General features: G+C 44.0%; 1 protein-coding gene across 13 annotated transcripts in view; it reads right to left on the reverse strand.

Moving 5' to 3' along the window:
• The window catches only part of LOC117430755 (disks large homolog 3-like), a 56737-nt gene that overhangs the window by 22410 nt on the left and 12970 nt on the right, over window positions 1–21357 (reverse strand). For 2 of the 13 annotated variants that reach the window (XM_034902802.2, XM_034902803.2), the window contains exon 1: window positions 16716–17097. The exons of 9 other annotated variants lie outside the window; for them this stretch is intronic. In XM_034902802.2, coding sequence (XP_034758693.1) covers window positions 16716–17075 — 360 coding nt within the window. In that variant the 5' untranslated portion in view covers window positions 17076–17097. Of the gene's footprint in view, window positions 1–16715; window positions 17099–21357 lie in introns of those variants that run through there. 2 more of the 13 variants (XM_034902792.2, XM_034902799.2) reach the window with 2 other exon arrangements.

Below are 21357 nucleotides of genomic sequence, written 5' to 3' on the forward strand. Positions count from 1 at the left end.
GATTAGTATATCTTTAAGAGACTGCACTGTAATGATATATTTTAGGATGTGACATTACTAGTTTATGTACCACCAGATTATCTGGCTGCCACTGGTATTGTTCAAACCTGAAGATTATAAAGGGGCATCAAATAAACACTTACAAAGACAGCACAGTGCATTCCTAAACCAATAATTGATACAGAAATCTGTACAAGATCCACACCCACATACATCAACTGAATCACCATTGCAGGAACATAATGTAGAGGAGTTGCTGAAACAACTTGGCCTTGAAACAGTGAAACCCCGTACAGACAGATAATATACTGTGTAGAGGTGTAGATGGTGGGAAGGCGGCATGCTGTGCAGCTTCCAATGGCTTTTTCCACACAAGACCCCCTTGCTATCCGTAGTGATGTCACTGCCCTACGTGACAGTGAGGCATCATGGGTAAGTGCTGGCTATTCAGCACAAAGAGTAGAGTTGCCTGGGAGTTTTTCTGTTCCAGACTTGTTCAGTGGAAATGTGTTATTTTAATTGAGGTCTAGTCTTTGTGATGAAGTCGAGAGGGTTGGGTTTGAAGAGTGACATCAATTCCTCTGCTTGCCTCTAAGGTGACTGATTTCTCATTTTAAAGCAGCAGGGGTCTAAATGCATGGCAAGCTGTAGTTTCTACATCCTGCAAGCAACAGCTAATCACACATTGCTCTTATAAAACATCCTAAAGGCACTGCGTGGCCCTAATTAAGTAGAGGCAGAAAATACAACACAGAATAGAATGTGTTTTCAGCAATCGACCTTCAGAGGAAAGGGTATTATTGGAAGACACACACAGAAACTGATTATAAAATCATCATTACCAGTTTGTCTTGGCAGATCAACAGCCAATTGAGTTGTTTCCTTTCTTAAGGGAAGCCAAACTAAGCTTCACACTGCACTTTATACATCTTGATTGTTCAGCCTATCAGAAGTTTCGCGCAGCATAGTGGCGACAACTACTGGTATGTTTCCCAGACAACCTACAGCCAATAATGTTCATGCTACACACAGGATCTCATTGAGTCGATTGCAGTATACCCCAAAAAACCTTCCAAATCCCAGTACATTCTCTAAATGTAGTTACATTGTAATACAGCACCACTTTGCGTTATTAGTTATATAATTTAGTTTTAAGCACATGGAACGAAAGTGTAAGTGTAGCTACAAAGTAGTTAACATGCTTTGATTCTGAAGCACATTCCATTTTTTTTCAATAACTATTCAAATATCTGAGCGGTAGACATAACAAAAGATAATTCTGTAAGCCTATACTTGTAATACAGACAAGCTCTCTGACACTGAAACAGGCTCTGTGAACAATGAGATGTGTCACGATGTTAAACCAGCCTCGATCGTACAGACTTTTAACTGGACCTGTGTTTTACAGAAGCAAATTATTTGAAAATGTTTCCTAATGTCATTAAAATCTAAAGTTGAAACCTTAAAAAGGAGCTGACAAAGTTGACCCTACTGAAACCAGGACTGGAGGACACAGCTGGAAATGAAGTGGAGACAGAGTTGGGACAGTGGGAGACACTTCTAACACAGAGAGTGGGAAGGGTATAGAATGGGTTACCTAGCCATGTTGTTGATGACAAAATCATGGGAATTCTTTAAGACCTGTCTTGACAAAGTTTTGAGATCAGCCAGCTATTTGGAACTGGCCTCTCATTCGCAAATCTTCTTTTGTTCTTAGGTACCAATAATACTGCTACTTGGAGAGCGCTGTATTTCACTTTAAGTTCATTTTCAGTTGCACTACAGTGTAATAAAACACACTTCATTTCACTACATTTTAACCAGCAGAGGTTTAAACTGACTTACAGCAGTTTTCTGCACCGGTATAAATCTCGGCTGAGTAAAATGCAGTTAAATGAAGCAAAGGACTGCTCCTCTGTGCAAAACACCATTATACATCTGCTAATAAGGAACAGTATAAAGCCCACTGGCTGATCAGGTAAAACAGGTACAAAGCAGGCTCTGTGCTAATATGAATGTCAGAAAACGTGTGGCCGTGGCTCATAAACCCTACTCAAAATCTCTGAAAGTACAAAGGACAAGGGACTGATTGATTGCTGGTGTCATTTTTGACACCATGTCAAATCACATTATTTTAACTTGATGTTTGACTTCAATTTAAACAATTAAAATACCCTTTGAGCCACAGTAATTCTTTTTAACTACAAGGGTGCTTTATGAAGGTATTCAGTGTGGAAATGGTTAACATCCAGTTTATGGGGATGAGCTTCACGATTGCTGAAATGGATTTGAAACCCACCTTGGCTTTAGTCTCCACTGCTGATACTGTGTAAGGTTATTACTAAGATACTATGAAGAGCAAAGCACAAAGAAGACAGCCCAGGCTACACAGAGCAGAGCCGCGGCAGACTGCTTCACACAATGAGGGCTGGGGGACTTTGAATTGTTTTCAGAACCTGTCCTGCTTGTGTTTCGGGCTGATAAACGCTCTCCAGTGAACCTCCTCTCTCTCTAAGGGAGAGGAATTAGGGTCGGCTTTCCTTCCAAATCCTGATTACTTCTCAGCAGTGTAAACAAATCAGGAGACAACCTCCCAGTCCTTGACTATCATCACTAGGTCAGTGTCAGTCTCCCAGTCCCTCAGCTCTAACCCCCAATCAACACGGACTCCCTCAGCTCTAACCACTAGACCCTCAAAGCTTAACAACAGGCAATGACCTTGCAACAGCCACTTTCAGTTATATCCCTTGTAAAAGTTTTGCCATGAACAGTAATAGTTCAGCTGACCATACATTTATTCAATGTGCTTTAGCGATGGCTTACAATGCCCTTTACTGTGCATACATACTTATACAAATGTCTGGACAGGGAAATGCCTTTTCACAAAGCTATGCTGTACTTTTGGGTTAAATCCAACACTATTTCAGGTTAATAACTCCATTGGATCACAAACTACGTCCCTGTCCATCAGCTTTAACCACTAGGCTGCCTCCCATCTACTCAGGAAAAACTGTGGTCTTTGAGGCAATGAGGCTTTTAATAAAGAGTTCCTTTCTGAAGCATTACGGGACCTCCCGAGTGTTATCATCCTATACAACTTCCAAGAGAAACAAATGAAACAGAACCTGGAGCATTGCTTTAAACAGACACATCCCTACTCTGTGTCTGTGGCCCTGCTCTGTTTTACAGTGCCTGCTCTGTTTTAAAGCCAATGCTTTCCTTACATCAGAGACAGTAGTCTCTTCCGATTGTAATTACATTTTCCTTATAAATGTTTCAGCCCCTTCCTTGGAGACCTACAAGTAAAACGAGATCATTATTAATTTTAGCTGCAGTTGTTGCCTCTGGTTGTGAGGTTTAAAACCAAGCGTTCAGAGGTCTTTTAGATACAATCTTTACTGCGGTAAAAGAGCAGTTAATTGGTTCACAAACATGTGTAATTAAACTGGTGTGCTAACCGATGCTTTCAAACTCATTTTCTTAAATCTTGTTAGCTTACGATACATTATAACTGGAATTAGTTTTTAACCAAAAAACTGTTAGTGTTTATAAACCCTCTGATCTAAGTTTCTGCCTATTATATCTGTTCTGGATCAAGCCCGGATATTTACTGGATACTGTTACAGAAACCAAGCTGCAGGTGCAATGGGAGGTCCCCTGTCCCCCGTGCCAGCTATGCATGGTTAACCTCAGCTCACCCAGCAGAGGATCAGTGTGTGGAGACTGAATACACTGGAACCACCACAGCATCGGCAGCCGGCCACGCAGATCAGCGCGACGGGGGAATTAACACAGTCTGGATGAGTTTATCCCAAATCCCTTCATTTTCTCTTAATTCAAACCTGATCATTACTCTGCGTACTCCCAGCCAGCTGTCGCTGCTCATTTCTCCCGAAGCTGGGCTCGGGTCAACCCCAAGCTCTAGTGCCATCGGTTCCAGCTCCAGTGGGGCAAGTTTCCCCAATGAGATTTCAATGTGCAGTCGCTCCTGTCAAACCTCTGCCTCCAACAGTCAGATTCCTTCGGAATTTGCTCTTTGGAGTTTAAGGGTTTGTATTTCGAACAAAAACATATTCAAGTAGTCAAGCACTACAAACTTTGAGTACTGGAGTTTCTCAACTCCTCTGATTTGTTTCCTGAGTTTCCTAGTTATATGCGGGCCATACTGCCAATTTTTGCTTAATAAATTAAGTGAAAAATGGCTGCAAAGTGATTTATAAAGTTTTTAAGAGGAATTAATATTTAGTAAAGAACTCAAATAATGATTTTACTACTAATAACTAACCCCTAGTGGATCATGAGCGTATTCAATCTCCACTAAAATCAAATACAGCTGCAACTGCTTCTAGCAGAAGCCTAGGCTAAAATGCAATAACAATTACATCAAGGCTATGTCTCTATGGTGAGTGTGTGAGAAAGGGCTGGTCCGTGGTCCTTTCTATTTTTAATGGAAGCTAGGTCCAGCCTGTCAGCATGTTTTCGAATGCTGTGCTTTTTAACTGATGAAGTGCTTCTTCATCTAAAACAGCTCTGCCCTGGCAGGGTTTCCTGCAAACCCTTTGCCATCAAAGGCTCTGGCTGCAGAAACACTGAGCCAGTATCGCCTTCGTAAAACCCGGTCTTTAATTGTTAAATAATCAATGTGTTCCCATAGCGACAGATCCTCTGGCTCGCTTCCTTCAATACCAACTCCCCATCGCCAACTGAACAAAATGCCCTAGATTTGGGTGTTGTAAAAATAATTCAGACCATACCAACCCCTTTAACTTTTTCCCCCAAATTTTTGAACTGAAGAGCGCCCCTTAGGTCTAACCACAAGCCACATTGCCCTCCTTTCCTATCTGTTGTTGGTGATACTGCCTAACCACTAGAGCTGAGACTGCTTCTCTGCCTCACTGCTCTCCCCTATAGGATAGCTTCCACACTGCCTCCCAGCCTCAGCTCTAACCACTAGACCACACTGCCTCCCAGTCCCTCAGCTCTAACCACTAGAGCACACTGCCTCCCAGCCCCTCAGCTCTAACCACTAGACCACACTGCCTCCCATCCCCTCAGCTCTAACCACTAGACCACACTGCCTCCCAGCCCCTCAGCTCTAACCACTAGAGCACACTGCCTCCCAGGCTCTTAGCTCTAACCACTAGACCACACTGCCTCCCAGCCCCTCAGCTCTAACCACTAGAGCACACTGCCTCCCAGGCTCTTAGCTCTAACCACTAGACCACACTGCCTCCCAGTCCCTCAGCTCTAACCACTAGACCACACTGCCTCCCAGCCCCTCAGTTAAATCACTGGTAGTGGGAGTCAGGTTCAGAGACACACGGTGCAAGGAAGGGAGGGAAAGAGTCCTGCAGAGGAATGCAGCCCCCTCCCCCTCCCCTCCATGCTCAGCAGCGAGCAGCCTGAGAAGATAGCGGTTTCCACAGCACATCTTTAAATAGTGCCCATTTATCACACGCTGACTGCCTCATCAATAGGAGACAGCATGTATTACTAATTATCCGTTTGTTTGACGCAGTGAGCCTCAGGGGGCATGGGAGGCTCAGTGTGCAGCTCACTGGGCTACAGAGTGACCCGGGGAACACAAATCTGTCCCCCAGCAACCTAACATATCAATATATATAGAGGCCTGGGTTGAAGCCCAGTTCAGTGGGCAGCATCTCACATCACAAACACAATTCCACATGAGGCAGTGGGTAGATTTGATTTTATTGAGCAGGGCATGATGAGCTGCTCCCTCACTTACTGACGATGGTCCCTTCCATTGCTACTGCATGAGCTGCATCACTGTTCGTAACATACATCTCGCACCAAGGCTGGGAATGCAAAACGCTCAGTGTTACGAAAAAGCCGATCATCCTATAAAGTGTGGTGTATGTATTTATGTAAAGACAGGCAGACAGGCTCTCGTGGTCTGGAGGGGGTTACAGTGATAGAGAGCAAGGGACAGTGATATCCAGGTTGAATCCACACACTGCAGTAGTATCTCACTCTATTGAGCCCTCTACACAGCAGCTTGGTGTCCTGACCCCTGACTGTGATCATCCTAATCTGTTAATGTAAGAAGCGGGGAACTGAATTTTTAAGCTTGTGGTCCGGAGCAAATATTTGCCCCCTTTTTATGTAACTGCAGTTGTTTAATTCTAGTAAAAGGGGGGGGGGGACTTTAAATTACATGCCTGCTAATGATTCATGATGGATCGGTTGAAGAATTCTAGAAAATCACCAATTTTCAATCTGAAATCTAAATCACTCTTGAATTATTGAAGCTTATTATAAAGGATTACCAAAAACAATAACAGGAGCAACAGCCTAAATTGCCTTGGAGCAAAAGCCTAAATTCTCCAACGCTTACGCTGTTTCGTGATTTTTACTCAGCGGTTTTGAGGTTCCCACTGTGTCTCAAACAAGTCCTTCAGCCAGAGCTGGCCCCATCTCAGTAACCAGTCACGCTGCCAAACACACTGCGCTGCAGTCCAATCAATAAAATATATATTACAATGCATCGTATGCATTCTGTACATAAAAACAACAGCAACATGGAGAGACAGCGAGAGAGCGAGCGAGAGGGAGTTCACCACACAACACCCAGGCTATATCTACTGCGTTATATCATAAACCTAATAAAAGGTCATCATTAAACAGAGTACAGTCCTAATAGCTGATCTCACTTTGCCACAAACAACAGTTCAAATGCACTTGCACAAATCATCCCCTTACATTGGCACACAAACCATGCCACATGCCAGTCCCTTACTGGGATCCTTCCTAACCAATTGCAATCAACCTGCAAGGGATCTTAAATCGTCCATTCAGTGGGATTTGCATCATTCTCTTTACTGGGAACCAGTCTGTCCTTGTGACCAGCCTCTTTTACCAGGGACTCTTCACTGGGCTTCCAGCCAGCTGCTAGTTTGGGGATTATGGGACAGAGAGTAAATCAGCAGTTTCTGGGTCAATAATTTAATCTGCTCTGCTTTGTGTGATCAAACTGGTGTAGGATTTTCTGAATGACTGCATTCATACTTAATTACTGAGATGATATATCTAATCGAGGCTCTTGTGTTTGAAATACTAACACAGATGCCTTCTGTGATTCTCTATAGATTACACCAGACCCTGATGTGTGGGCCTTCAAGGGGGTTTAAAAGAACTCTGCCTATAAAAAGAAAACCTATATGCCGATTACGCATATCATGTCGCTCTATTACTTCATGGGTAGCAGTGTATGTGTGTTCCCATACAATCAATTGTTGCAATTTAACAGAAATATAATAGAACATAAATACAGACTATGGATTTGTGTTGCTAACCTGGTTGCTAAGGAGTACATCACAGAATGCATTGATAGCAGAACACCAGACTCAGAAATTCTATGACAACATTTCAAAATGTCTTAGAGGGCTTTACTGTAGGCGGTAAGTAAGAATGGCAGAAGACCTTGGGCTATACATTTTACAGGGTTAGGTAGGTTCCTGGTCTTACTAGAGAATCCAATCTGGGGGAATCTTGGACTGGAATCCAGGGTTACAAACCTGGACTGGAAGACAGCCCTGGCTCATCCAGGGTTACAAACCTGGACTGGAAGACAGCCCTGGCTCATCCAGGGTTACAAACCTGGACTGGAAGACAGCCCTGGCTCATCCAGGGTTACAAACTCACACTGGTCGTGCACCCAGTCCTAGTTTTCAGAGCTACGCTTTTTTCTGTATTACAGAAATAACCAGGTGTCAGAAATCTGAGCAATCAGGCACTAAATATACTCTGAAGTGATCGCACTTATTGCAGTGTGATTATAAATCTCATCTGAATCTGTAGGCTTACTGTTATGAGATGCTCATGCAGCTACATGGTAAGAATAATTCATTTAACAGACTCTTGGTGATTTAATGAATATACTCAGTTTAGGGTAGTTCTGAACCCCAGTTCTGGGTGCAGGACGAGTGTGAGTTTATAACCCTGTCCTCTGTGTTTAATAAAGTGATTTTAAATAGAATCTGGAATATGAATTTGACTCTTCAGATCTGCTCATATCATATTTAAGCGTATGTGAGGATTGTGCTGATTATATAATTGGAATTGAATGGAAATACTAATCCATGTAAATCCCCATATTCCGAATGAAGCTTTCTGATTCGGATCTCTGTGTTGTAATTTGCTCTTTCCTGCTCCAGTGCAAAAGAAAAAGCAGCACACTGTGCAGTAGTGACGCTCCAGGCTGAACATGCAGGAACATTCACAGCAAAGGGCAACACAGCAGCCACAATTCTCTAACGCCTTTCATAGAAAACCTTTTGAAACACCAACATCTATTTTCAAAGAATAAATGAATGATGGGAAAACAACAATTACTGTTTATTCTGAATACTCTTAAATAAATTACGTCAATATAAAATAATCTTGAAATCCAAAATACTAGTCTGGACTACCTCACAATGTGAGTGATGCACACACACAGAGTCTGGACTACCTCACAATGTGAGTGATGCACACACACAGAGTCTGGTCTACCTCACAATGTGAGTGATGCACACACAGAGTCTGGACTACCTCACAATGTGAGTGATGCACACACACAGAGTCTGGACTACCTCACAATGTGAGTGATGCACACACAGAGTCTGGACTACCTCACAATGTGAGTGATGCACACACACAGAGTCTGGACTACCTCACAATGTGAGTGATGCACACACACAGAGTCTGGACTACCTCACAATGTGAGTGATGACCTGTTTCCCCAGGTATAGCTGAGCTGGACAGTCTGGGTGAGGTGTAGCTGGATGGTGTTTAGCTCCACCTCAGACAGTGTAGTTTCATATCTCATACCCAACGGGGTCAAGCTGTGCTGTGCAGAAGCACATCCTCGAAAGACGTGTGCTAAAAAGACTGACTGTTTCGAACAATGGTGGCTGTGAGCGAAGGCTGTGCTCAAAACAAACCCGACACAGTTGTTGCTTCGTGGGACGCAGAAGAAATGACAGCTCTCCTCAACACTGGAACGGAAAAGCACATTCAAGAGCAGCTGTCAGGCACAGTTAGAGATTGAAAAGTGCTTGACAAAATCACAGAAATACTGCTATTCAGTGTTGAGATAAAAAAAGATAAAAAAGATACAAAAAATGAATACAAGATTAAAGAGAAGAACACGGTGTGACCCGACACTGACACTGGAACACAAACAGCCGGTTCAGCTATACCTGACAATGACACTGGAACACAGACAGCCATCTTTAACTACACCTCGCCCAGACTGTCCACCACGCCCACACTGTCCAGCTCGCCCACACTGTTCACCTCGCCCAGACTGTCCACCTCGCCCACACTGTGCACCTCACCCAGACTGTCCACCTCGCCCACACTGTCCAGCTCACCAAGACTGTCCACCTCGCCCACACTGTTCACCTCGCCCACACTGTCCACCTCACCCAGACTGTCCCCCTCGTCCACACTGTGCACCTCACCCAGACTGTCCACCTCGCCCACACTGTCCAGCTCACCAAGACTGTCCACCTCGCCCACACTGTCCAGCTCGCCCACACTGTTCACCTCGCCCCCACACTGTCCACCTCACCCAGACTGTCCCCCTCGCCCACACTGTGCACCTCACCCAGACTGTCCACCTTGCCCACACTGTCCAGCTCAGCTGTACCAGGGACAGGCAGTGGAAACGAAGCAATACGAAGACCAGAGGCAGGTTATAATGGTGACAGGGTTGTATTGTATTAGATTAGGGTTAGGATGTAAGGCTGGATAAAAGAATGGTAGTGAGGGCTGGGGTTATCATCATTTTCTGACGCTACTGTCAATTCTCTGAATAATTTGTCACCTGCCCAGAGGACATGTTAAAGGTATTTCTTTTGGAGCATAATCCTCTGTTTAGAAAGCCGAAGACGCCTCTGTCTTTGCGAGAGTTGTTTGTTTAATGCGTCCACTTCGTTTTAAACGCATGGCTCCTGTTATTTATGTTGTGCCCGGGCTGAATAGTGTGTTTAATTGTGTGTTTATAAAAGAGATGCTAAATCGTAATGTACTCTCCTGCGCAAAAACATTTCAATGAAATGAAGTACGACTGCAAGGCAGAGAGAAAATTGTGCAGTTTAATGTCAGCCATTTAATAACATGTTTAGACTAATAAACAGACAGGCAGACTAAAACAAGTACATATCTGTCAGCACGGACTTGAAGGGAGGGGGGCTAAGGGAAGAGGGAGAGAGGAAAGCCGTAGCAAGAGCATTTAAGCAATAATACCCAACCCTGTGGGCATTAACTGGTAGTAATGGACCGGAATGCAGGGTGTTCTATATTGTGCCATGCTTCTTGTGTATTTAGATGGTTTTTACATCATGGTGCACGAGTCTCTTTTACTGTTACACATGCAGTATTCTACATACAGTACTAGCAGTCATCTCCTGGGGGAGCGCAGATGATCCTAGGGGTTTAGGATATGTTTTAAATTGAACTTCTTTTTGCGAGTCTTGTATTTTAAAAAGCCGTCATCTTACTGCTGAGCAGTGTCTGTCGTTTGCAGCAGCAGCAGCAGCAGCAGCAGCAATGCAGAGATGGAAGCACATGACATAATCAAAGACAAAATGAGTGACGTACACACCAGCCAATCACCAAAAGGGCTTGTGTTTTACCGTGCTTTCACTGTGCTTTTACTTTGCTTTCCTACTATACAAATGCCATAATTTTACCACGCTATACATCAGTAAACTTCTCGAAGGCTTCTCTTACCACTCATCTTGCTTTATATTTACCTTGTGATCCAGAGCATTGTTTTATAACAGGGGGGACAGCTTATAGAACAAGTGTTAAACGAGATCTCATTTATTATTATTATTATTATTATTATTATTATTATTATTATTATAACTTGTTTTTCTTTCCAAATTGGGTTAATGTTATAACAACATGATCAAAGGAAACATTTATTGATATTATTGTGATTTTTAATTTTTTTTATTGATATTTTAAAAACATATACATTTGGAACCGAATTGAACACTTCACATTAAAGTCAGTTTTTCTAAGTGTATTTAGGACCTCACACATACCAAATCAGCTTTACTGATTTAACACAAACACTAAAACACCAAGGTCAGGTAACTGACACATATTTTAGCATATGGTTTAGCTTCTCCTAACTGTGCTGACATGAAACAGAGACAGGCGCAGGAGACACAATCTATCCTGGAAACCTACCACGAAACTGTCTGTGCAACACCAAAATACTCTTGAGATCCAAACACATGACCTTCAGTCTACTTCCTGCTTAATCCAGCTGGTTTCAGCACTAGCACTAGCAATGGATTGCCTGACCTGAGCTAACTTTAGCTAGTGCTAATCAGGGTCTGTGAATCCAGCCGTAGCACTTAAACATACGCCAATAATACTAACTCCTCTTGTCTTGGCACACGTTTTGTTCTGATAGTCAGATGCTTCTGTTTGAGACTTGCATGATGTTGGTTTGGATAATGTTGATGTTTTTACTAGATTTTTGGATAACACCCAATAAAACAAAAAACTGTGGTAGGGTGACCCAATCGTAAAGTAAAGAAAAAAAAAAGAATGACGCCATGCCCACGTGTCATAATTCATTAGTTCTCACGTGAAAACTAAAGGATCACTTGTATCATATTCCAGTAACACCTGGTCCTCAGCTACTTGACCATTAAAGAGAGGAGAGAACACTCTTCTGTACAGTAGAATGCATGCTGTTTACTGTGGACATCATTTACACATTGGCTTTCTTTGCACGGTATATTTTGGACAGTCATTTATAAATTCTGATATATGAACACACAAGCACGGTTTGCCTGAATATTTGAATCTTTGTCCCAGGACTAAGAAATATTAGAGCTGATGGAAAGCATGCTGACCACGTAGGCAAGGAAATGCATTGGGCATGTCTAAGATGTACAACATGATTTTATTTAGCAATTGTACGCAGGAGGGCATTATTATAGGAGAGGACAGCTTCTGAACCTTCCCTTTATAGAAATCGTTATTATCCTGGCATTTCACATTCAATCTTTTAAAAGACAAAAATACACCAGAGACCTGCACGTGCGGTTAAATATCCCTGTTTTCATGATCAAAACTGCAGTGGTATTTAGATCTGCAGCTGATTAGATCAAATGTTGTTGTATTTGCCAGACTATCCACATTAACTCTCATCTGATTCACTCGACGACTGATAAACACACCTGATAACGTAAAACAGTGGCAACGCTTGTTTTAAATGGAGAACATAATTTCCTGCAAGTGACTTGCTCAGTCTTCTCGCTCAGTAACTACTGGTGACATTTCAGCTAACATTTCAAATAGGGGAGCAAATGAATGATGACTCAGAGAGAAGGATAGTCACTATCCCATTGCGATTCGGATGGGTCTGCATCCCTTGTTCCCTCCTGCCTGTATCCTGAACTGACTCTCGTCCCTGAGAAAGCAGGAACTCAGAACACAAGCTTGAATTTCCCTCGTATTCCCTTTGCTAAAAAACTACCTCTAACCACAGAGAGTCCCTCACTCTAACAACGCACTGCCTGCAGCTTTCAGACCCATGCTGGTACTGTACCTACTGTATTAGAAGCAGCACTGCATTTTCAACTGTGAATTCCATGACATAGCCATTTTCCAAATGTTCTCAGGTTAGATGTTTTTTTTTTTTTTAAAGATACGAAAACTGTTTTGTATTGCATTAAATGATGTTGAATAGGCAGACTCATCTCATACAATGATGCATGCTTGAATCTGCTTTCAGCCCCATTCTAGGCTAGAATAGGGGTGATGATGGAGGGAGATGGAGATGGGGATAGGAGAGAGAAAGCATGGTAGCTACAGTGTGTGAGGAGAGAGAGCAGAACAGACAAGCTTGGAAACACACAACTCTGCACAGGAGACCTATTACAATGCTAACAAACACACACACACACACTGTACATACACACACACACAGTCAGTGCACAGACTGTACATACAGGTACACACACACACACGCATGTGGTTTCTTTCATATTCTAATAGTGAACATTTGAAAACCATGTTATTATCTCTTAGTAATTCTACAGTATCCCACTCTATTGATAAGCCTAAAGGCTTGATCAAAAAATAAAATAACATTCTGGTTTCCAAAGAGGGGTAGACCTGAATGCCAGTGCTCTCCTCTTAGGTATATTTCCATCTGTTTTCCCCATACCTCTGAGGATAAATAGCCCTTCTGGTTCTCACTGCAGCACTGATATCAGCTTGTCATTCACGTGATGTCATTTCCCTCTGCCATCCGATGCAAAAAGAAATTTCATACGGCTGTATCACGTCAATATCAAGGTCTGCTATGTAATATAGACACACAGCACTCTCCTGCTCACTGCTGGCACAGTAATATATACATTACACTGTACAGCTCCTCTAGCCTGGGAGCAGAGCCCCACCCCCACTCTATTAACCCAAACTGAGCACACACACCCCACAGGGACTGATCTGCAACCAAACACCCCCCCATCTCCCGCCCTCTCTGTGTGTATAAGAAACGTTGGCTTCTCATCCTCTCACAAACACCCCCCCCGTCTCCCGTCCTCTCTGTGTGTATAAGAAACGCTGGCTTCTCATCCTCTCACAAACACCCCCCCCCCCCCCCCCCCCCCCGTGTCCCGCCCTCTCTGTGTGTATAAGAAACGCTGGCTTCTCACCCTCTCACTACACTATCGGTCACCTGACCTGAAAAATCACAGGGATTTTGAAACTTTTCAACATGCTGTTCCTGCCAAAAATGCAAGTTCTGTAAATTTAAATATGTTAGAATTACCCATTGAAATATGATTTAAACATTTAAAATTGCAACTATGAATGCTTTTATGTATACAGAGAGAGAGAGAGAGTTGTTTGCTAAGGGGATGTTATACACCTCAGTGTATTCCGCTGTATAAATAAATACATACACCTAGTCTCTCTCCCCCTCTCAGTCTCAGCTGTTTCCTCTCTGTCCCCTAATCCAGGTTATTCACCACTTCTGTGTCTCTATGAACAGTGCCATTGAACGTGACGGCTTTTCAAAAATAAATACTGAACAGCCTGAAAAACAAGGAGAAGCCATGAGGCCCGACAAGCTTGCTGTCCTCTCTGCTCCACACTCGCTCTCAAGAAACACATCCAATTCTATTCTTGTCTTCCTTGTAAATGTACCATTCTGATTAGTTTATTATCAACTTCCTTGAAAGAGTTCTGCCTCCCCCAGATCTCCTAATAGATGAGTACAGTGCAAATACAAACACTGACCCGGGTACTGTGTATATACAATACACATCTTTTTAGATAGCTGTCTCTACTGGCAAATGTATACAAATTCAAAACTGCTAAATCTTTTCTTTTTAATTTGCCATACAACATGCATTCTTCAAGCACATCTATAACAAACACATACCACACAGTGGCATTGCTCACACACAGTACCTGGGCTGCACATACCACACAGTGGCATTGCTCACACACAGTACCTGGGCTGCACATACCACACAGTGGCATTGCTCACACACAGTACCTGGGCTGCAGAGAGTTAAGTGCCCCTCCACGCTTGTTCTAATCATTCTCAATAACTCAGGGTGAAGCCTCTCTACACTGGAAAGGGTTCACCCGCTTCTCGCTGCAGCTTGTCTTATATAATGCTCTTCCATTTCTCACTTGTTTTTGGATAAATCTTGATTTGCATTTCGATACCCAGGATGTCCAAACAATGCCTGTGCTGATATAGAGCGGGCTTCATTTCCATCCCTGGATCTACTCTAGTGCCGTCAATCAATTGCTATAATGAGCCTCTTTCCAATTTCAGATGCTACTGGACCATTGCAGGCAAGGAACATGTGCCTAGGGCTGATGTGTACCCCCATTTAGGAGCTTTACAACATTTACAACAGTAGGTATTCTCCCATTCTGTTGAATAAAGGACTTGCTAAATATAAACACAAGCTTAATGTATTTAAGGAAACATATACCTTCACACACTCGCATAAAAACAGAGTACTGAATGAACACAGAGTAAAAAGAATGCTACAATTATTAATAAACACACTTGATGCTATAAGAGCAGCTGTGTGTGTGTGTGTGTGTGTGTGTGTGTGTGAGCGAGTGTGTGTGAGCGAGTGTGTGAGAGTGAGTATGTGTTTGTATGAATGTGTGTGTGTGCGCGCGCATGTCTAAAATACTCATTTCATCCCAGCTAGCTGGTTATAAAATAAACATACAAAATACAGCCCATGCTATGGGAACAGCAGTTCAAAGGGTTAGCCTGCCATTTGCAGTATAATCTACAGGCAGGTAGGATTTAGATCCTGTGTGTTCACTGTTTCTCACACTACCTGAATCTTCAGCCTCCATTTTACTTGCATGCACTCACACACACGCGCACACACACGCGCACGCACACACGCGCACGCACACACGCGCACACACAACATTTCGTACAGTCACACTGACCCCCCCCCCCCCCCCCCCTGTAAAGAGAACTGCCTGATCTCAATATATCAATAGACCCCGTCCCTGTCTGTCTGTGAGTCTGACAGTGTGTGGAAATGACAAGCCCCAACAGGAGAGAGATGGAGAGACGAGAGAGAGAGAGAGAGATGGAGAAAGAGTTGCATGATATGGATTCCTGTGTTGAAAAGACCCCTCCCCCCAAACATGCAGGACTGGCTCAAACTGACTGGCCTAGCATATCAACACTGTGAAGGAAAAGGCTTGCATTCAAAAGGAGGGGCTTCACACCCGTTCTCATTATTAGGAAATGGCATTCAATATTATTGTTATTTGTTTTGTTTTGTGTCCCAGCCTATCAATACACTTATATAGATCACCTACCCACCCCCCTTTGAAATGAATGAGGAGATAGGAAAGATATCCACCATAGGACTACAAGAATGGGAAATACTCATCTATCCATCTCTCCATCTATCCATCTCTCCATCCATCTATCCGTCTATCCGTCTATCCATCTATCCGTCTTAACAGATACAGAGCTACGCACCCACTCACAAAAACACAATTATTTACACTAAAGAAATCTCCCAGCAATTGTGATCAAAAGCTTTTTTCCCCTTCTTCGTAGGAGGGTATTGTTTTGTAATAATAGGCTATAATTGTATCTGTCTGCTGGTATTCATTCAGTGTATGTTTTTAATAAACTGTATTTTAAATCGGATGAGTCTCACACATACATGTACCGATAGAAAAATAATAATCGGTCTATGCTTTCCCAATCTAATTTATATAAGCAGTCTTCACTGTTTAGAAATTGATTCTCCTAAAAAACTGATGCGCTGTAAACAAAGACACATACACACAAATATGAGGTATATGAAGATAGCTTTAAATATAAAGAAACGTTTATCTAGATAGTGTATAATGTATCTTAGATATACTGCATATCCACCAGTTACATTCATATATATGTCTATAGATATCCATGTTTATCAATTGATGCATAGGAACATACGCATGTGCATATGTGTAACAAAAAAAAAAAAAAACGATTTCAGCTGCACAAGATTAAAAAAGGCTACATTTCCTCCCCTAATTTGTATTTCCCCTGCAGCCAGCAGGCTGCTGCAGCTCTCATTGTGCTGTGTTTATGTGCATGTGTGAATAGTGATCAGTTTTATATGTCCACACAGGCACCCCAGAACCTCGCCGTGGAGCCCCACAGTCCGTGTCAGTATTACCTGGTCGTACCAGTCCCGGTTAGAACAGGTACACTCCGGCCACCATCCTCCTTGACCGCTAGAACTGTTGCCGTTCACCTTGGGGCCGCCCTTGGACTGGCCCTTGGGGTTGGGGCCCCCGGAGCCCGCAGCAGTCATCAGCTTGCCCTTACTCCTGCCAATGGTGCCCGTTCCTCCCGCGCCCCCACCTCCTCCAGCCGCCGGAGAGGGCAGGGTCTGTCCGGCGCCGAACCCGGCTGGGTAACCAAACTGGTCGGGCTGCCAGTCTCCGTAGGTGGGGGGGTCCATCCTGCGCAGGGCTGCCATGCGGGTCACCTCATAGCATTCCGGGCACTTGCAGCAGTGGTGGTGTTTGTGCATGCTGGCTGGCTGGCTGGTTGGCTGGCTGGCTTTGACGATCCTTTTAATGGTGATGCTTCGTCACGCAATCCCCCACGCAAAAAAAAAAAAAAAAAGTGAATACCAATAATAAGAATTACGATGATAATAATAATGATAGCAGATAGAAGAACAATTCACCAGCTTCTTGGTTCGCTTGCTCGCTTTCTTTCTTCTCGGCAATCAAAAAAAAAAAAAAAAAAACCCAGTGAGCGAGGAAAGCCAAATAGTCTTTCTCTCCTTCACGTACGGATCAGAAAATGAATGTACAATTCACACCATCAGAGTCCTGCCCTGACGGTTATGATGGTTAAAATCTCCTCTTAGCACGCTGGGATCACAGTGACAGACACACACACACATATATATATATGTATATATAAAAAAAAATATGGAGAGAGAGAGATATAAATGTCTGCCTGTATCTCCTGGTAAAATATTCCCCTGCGTGCGTGTATGTGTGTGTCTCTCTCTCTCTTATTTTGGTGGTGATTCTTCCTCTTCTCCTCCTCTTGCGTTCGTTGGGAAACTCGTTTCCTCTCTCTCTATCTCTCTCTTTTTTTTTTCCCCAGTCTGCAGAGAGGAGTGGAGCTCTGGATTGCCTGCCCTACTTGCTGATTGCACAGAAGGATGCGAGCGGGCGGGCGAGCGAGAGAGAGAGAGGGACCGATAGCAGCATCCCTCCAGCACCTCAGCCCTGACAGCCACAACCAATCAACTCGCAGCACAGCAACACCATCAGCAGCAGTGCTTCACTGGCTTCTCTTAAAGGGGCTGCGTGCCTTTTATCACATCATGGCCATCGCTCAGCGCACTTACTGGAAAAGTAGCAAGTTTCATAATGCGCCAACAGGCTGCTTAGTGCACAGGACTTCAGTTCAATGAATGGCATGTTTATGCTGTACGAATACGCCTCTTGCATCTTTAATCTGGCAGTTTATTGTGCTTTTCCCATGCCTGTACTATGCACATTGCTGTAGCATGGTTTAAAATACTTATCTGTGATTAATCATGCTTGCCTGTGCCCAAGTACACTTTGTTATGCTTTTGCTACAGTATACCGCAGTACACTTTTCACAACGGATCAACACATCTTTATCAAAACTGTGATTACAAGGTGCTTCTTTGTCAATTGAGACACTTTGTAAGAAAGTGATAGACAGCTTGTCTTGTGATAATCTTAACAGGAATGTTCTTGGTAGGTTTGTTAGCCGATTCCCTTACTCCAAGAATAAATCAAGAGTTTAACATTTTCTGTGTTCAGTACTGGCAGCAGGACTGCAATAGAGCCGAGATGTAATCCACCACCTTGACTTCCCTCTCTCTGCTAGAAAGCTTATATTACCCGACAATAAAGCCGTATGTATGAACAAATATCAGCATGGCAGCTCACTTCATTATCATGCAGTTCTGTTCCTGTAACTCATGTAGGTTTTGCAACCAGGATAAAAATAATTTACATTTTAAAAGAAAAAAAAAAGAAACCAATCAGAGCAAGTCCCTCCAGCATCGCAACCCTGCCAATCAGTGCGCTCCGCTCCTCTTCTCTGGGCGGGGCTTAGTGGCTGTTCTTAAAGAGACAAACAGCACCTTCACGCTCCCTCGCTATCCACACTGCGCACCCCCTCTTCTACTGAACCCCTTAACTGCGAGAAACTGGGGGGGGGGAGAAAGGAAGGACAGGAGGAGGGAGACAGACAGACAGAGCAAGCAGAGACAGAGAGAGGAAGACAGAAAGTGAGCTTTAGTCTCAGTGCGTCTTACTCCCCTCAGGAAAGGCAGCCGTTGCCTTTTAAGATTATATAAAGCAAAACAAAAAGGAGTAGATCTCTTCAGTCAGAACCAATGAATGCCCAGCATCGTCTCTACGAGCGAGAGGCAGAGAGAGCGAGAAGGGTTGAGGTTGGGAGGGAGCAGGAGAACGCTGCAGGGTTGGCAGCATGTCTCAGATATTCTGTATAGAAATGGGAATGCACATTTACTGTTGTCTCTGTATTCATGCACTGTAATATTTTCATTAAACAGCTCTCATACACTTGTCCAGTATGAAGGGGGTTACCACGTTGTCTTTCTTGCTACGTATCTTACAAACGGATGAAGTAAATGGCGCAGACTGGTATGCAATTGGCATTTTTGCACAATGATCCTTTCTGGTTTCCTGTAGAACAACAATGCTGTCCAGAGGTGCTTCTCCGAACTATCCGACATACAGTATACTGCTGGTTTTACACACTAATCATGAACTACCTCACCTAGACTGTATTATCTAAAATCCTGTTCCAGAGCAGTTTAAATCAGACGGTTTCTACTGGGCACGCTCGTATACAGGCTACATATTTAAACTATTTCCATGCTGGCAGACGCACTCCCAGTGAATTGACACCTTGCAGACAGTGAGCTGTGTAACTCTGGAGCCAGAACCTCCAGGATGTTATTGTGTAAAAGGCAGCAATTATAGAAACGTCTCCAAGCAGCTAAATCTGTCCCAATTTCCCACAATCTCTCACACCCACGCCCCGCTAATTAGCGCCTGTGACGGAGGATGCAGAGACGCTGTCCCATGCTCTGTGATGGAGGATGCAGAGACGCTGTCCCATGCTCTGTGATGGAGGATGCACAGAGACGCTGTCCCATGCTCTGTGATGGAGGATGCAGAGACGCTGTCCCATGCTCTGCGATGAAGGATGCAGAGACGCTGTCCCATGCTCTGCGATGGAGGATGCACAGAGACGCTGTCCCATGCTCTGTGATGGAGGATGCACAGAGACGCTGTCCCATGCTCTGTGATGGAGGATGCACAGAGACGCTGTCCCATGCTCTGTGATGGAGGATGCACAGAGACGCTGTCCCATGCTCTGTGATGGAGGATGCACAGAGACGCTGTCTCATGCTCTGTGATGGAGGATGCACAGAGACGCTGTCCCATGCTCTGTGATGGAGGATGCAGAGACGCTGTCCCATGCTCTGTGATGGAGGATGCAGAGACGCTGTCCCATGCTCTGTGATGGAGGATGCACAGAGACACTGTCCCATGCTCTGTGATGGAGGATGCACAGAGACGCTGTCCCGTGCTCTGTGATGGAGGATGCAGAGACGCTGTCCCATGCTCTGTGATGGAGGATGCAGAGACGCTGTCCCATGCTCTGTGATGGAGGCTGCACAGAGACGCTGTCCCATGCTCTGTGATGGAGGATGCACAGAGACGCTGTCCCATGCTCTGTGATGGAGGCTGCACAGAGAAGCTGTTCCATTCTCTGTGGAAGAGGCTGCACATTTAAGCCACACTGATATCATCTACATAATAATCCTTGCATTCTTTCTTATTCTTTTTAACTACAGCAAGGAATCAGGGTGATATATAAAGAGAAATCCAATCAAGTAAAGAACATTTCAGAGGAAATTAAATGGGTGGCCTTTGACCCCTCTTGACAAATTAAAAGTAGGCATCCCAGTGATTGATTTAGGAAGCGGGGGGGGGGGGTCTGTAGCTATTCAGACCAGCCCAAGCTCCAGGATCTGCACCTATTAGTCTCACAGCACCCCTATCAGCACCAGCATTGCTAACCCTGTTATATAGCCCAGGACTACCAAACAGCACCCTCTTTGACCCCTTCATTTCACATTTTTTTCTGGAATTTCTTTGCATTCTCAGCTTCTGAGGCACTGGTCACCTGACAAGACAGATGACCATATAAGGCTACAGGAAGTTCAGGAAGTACAGGAAGTACAGGAACCCTCTGTGTCATCAGGCTAAGGACAACGATGGCTTTCAATACTAAGCACACAGGGGGCACTATTATATTACAAAAGGATTGTGTTTGAAGCACACTTACCTTTTAAAAATACCTAACGCAAACACAGCTAATTGAAAAAACTGAAAGCAGCCCCTAAGTTCTAATCACTAAATCACACTGCCTCCCAGTCCCTCAGCTCTAACCATTAGACCACACTGCCTGCTAATCCCTGAGTCCTGACCACAAAAAGCCAATCTACCTCCCAGTCTCTCAGTACTAACCAGGGCAAGACACTGCCTGATACAGCAGGGGGCGCAGCAGAGGGGTGTGCAAATTAAACTTGTGTGGATGCAGGCAGCGCGAAATTATTTCCTTAAATCCTCTTCGCTTGTGCAGCAAATCGAATAAACTAATGTTCCTTCTAACATGAACAAGGACCTCCAGCTGCAGTGAAGGCTGGACCTTGAGCGGGACCAGAACCAAGCTGGTGCCGCGTCCCTGATTCACAACAAGCCTCTAGGATGACGCTG

The sequence above is a fragment of the Acipenser ruthenus genome, chromosome 26 (genome assembly GCF_902713425.1).
Source record: "Acipenser ruthenus chromosome 26, fAciRut3.2 maternal haplotype, whole genome shotgun sequence".
NCBI classification, from domain to species: domain Eukaryota; kingdom Metazoa; phylum Chordata; class Actinopteri; order Acipenseriformes; family Acipenseridae; genus Acipenser; species Acipenser ruthenus.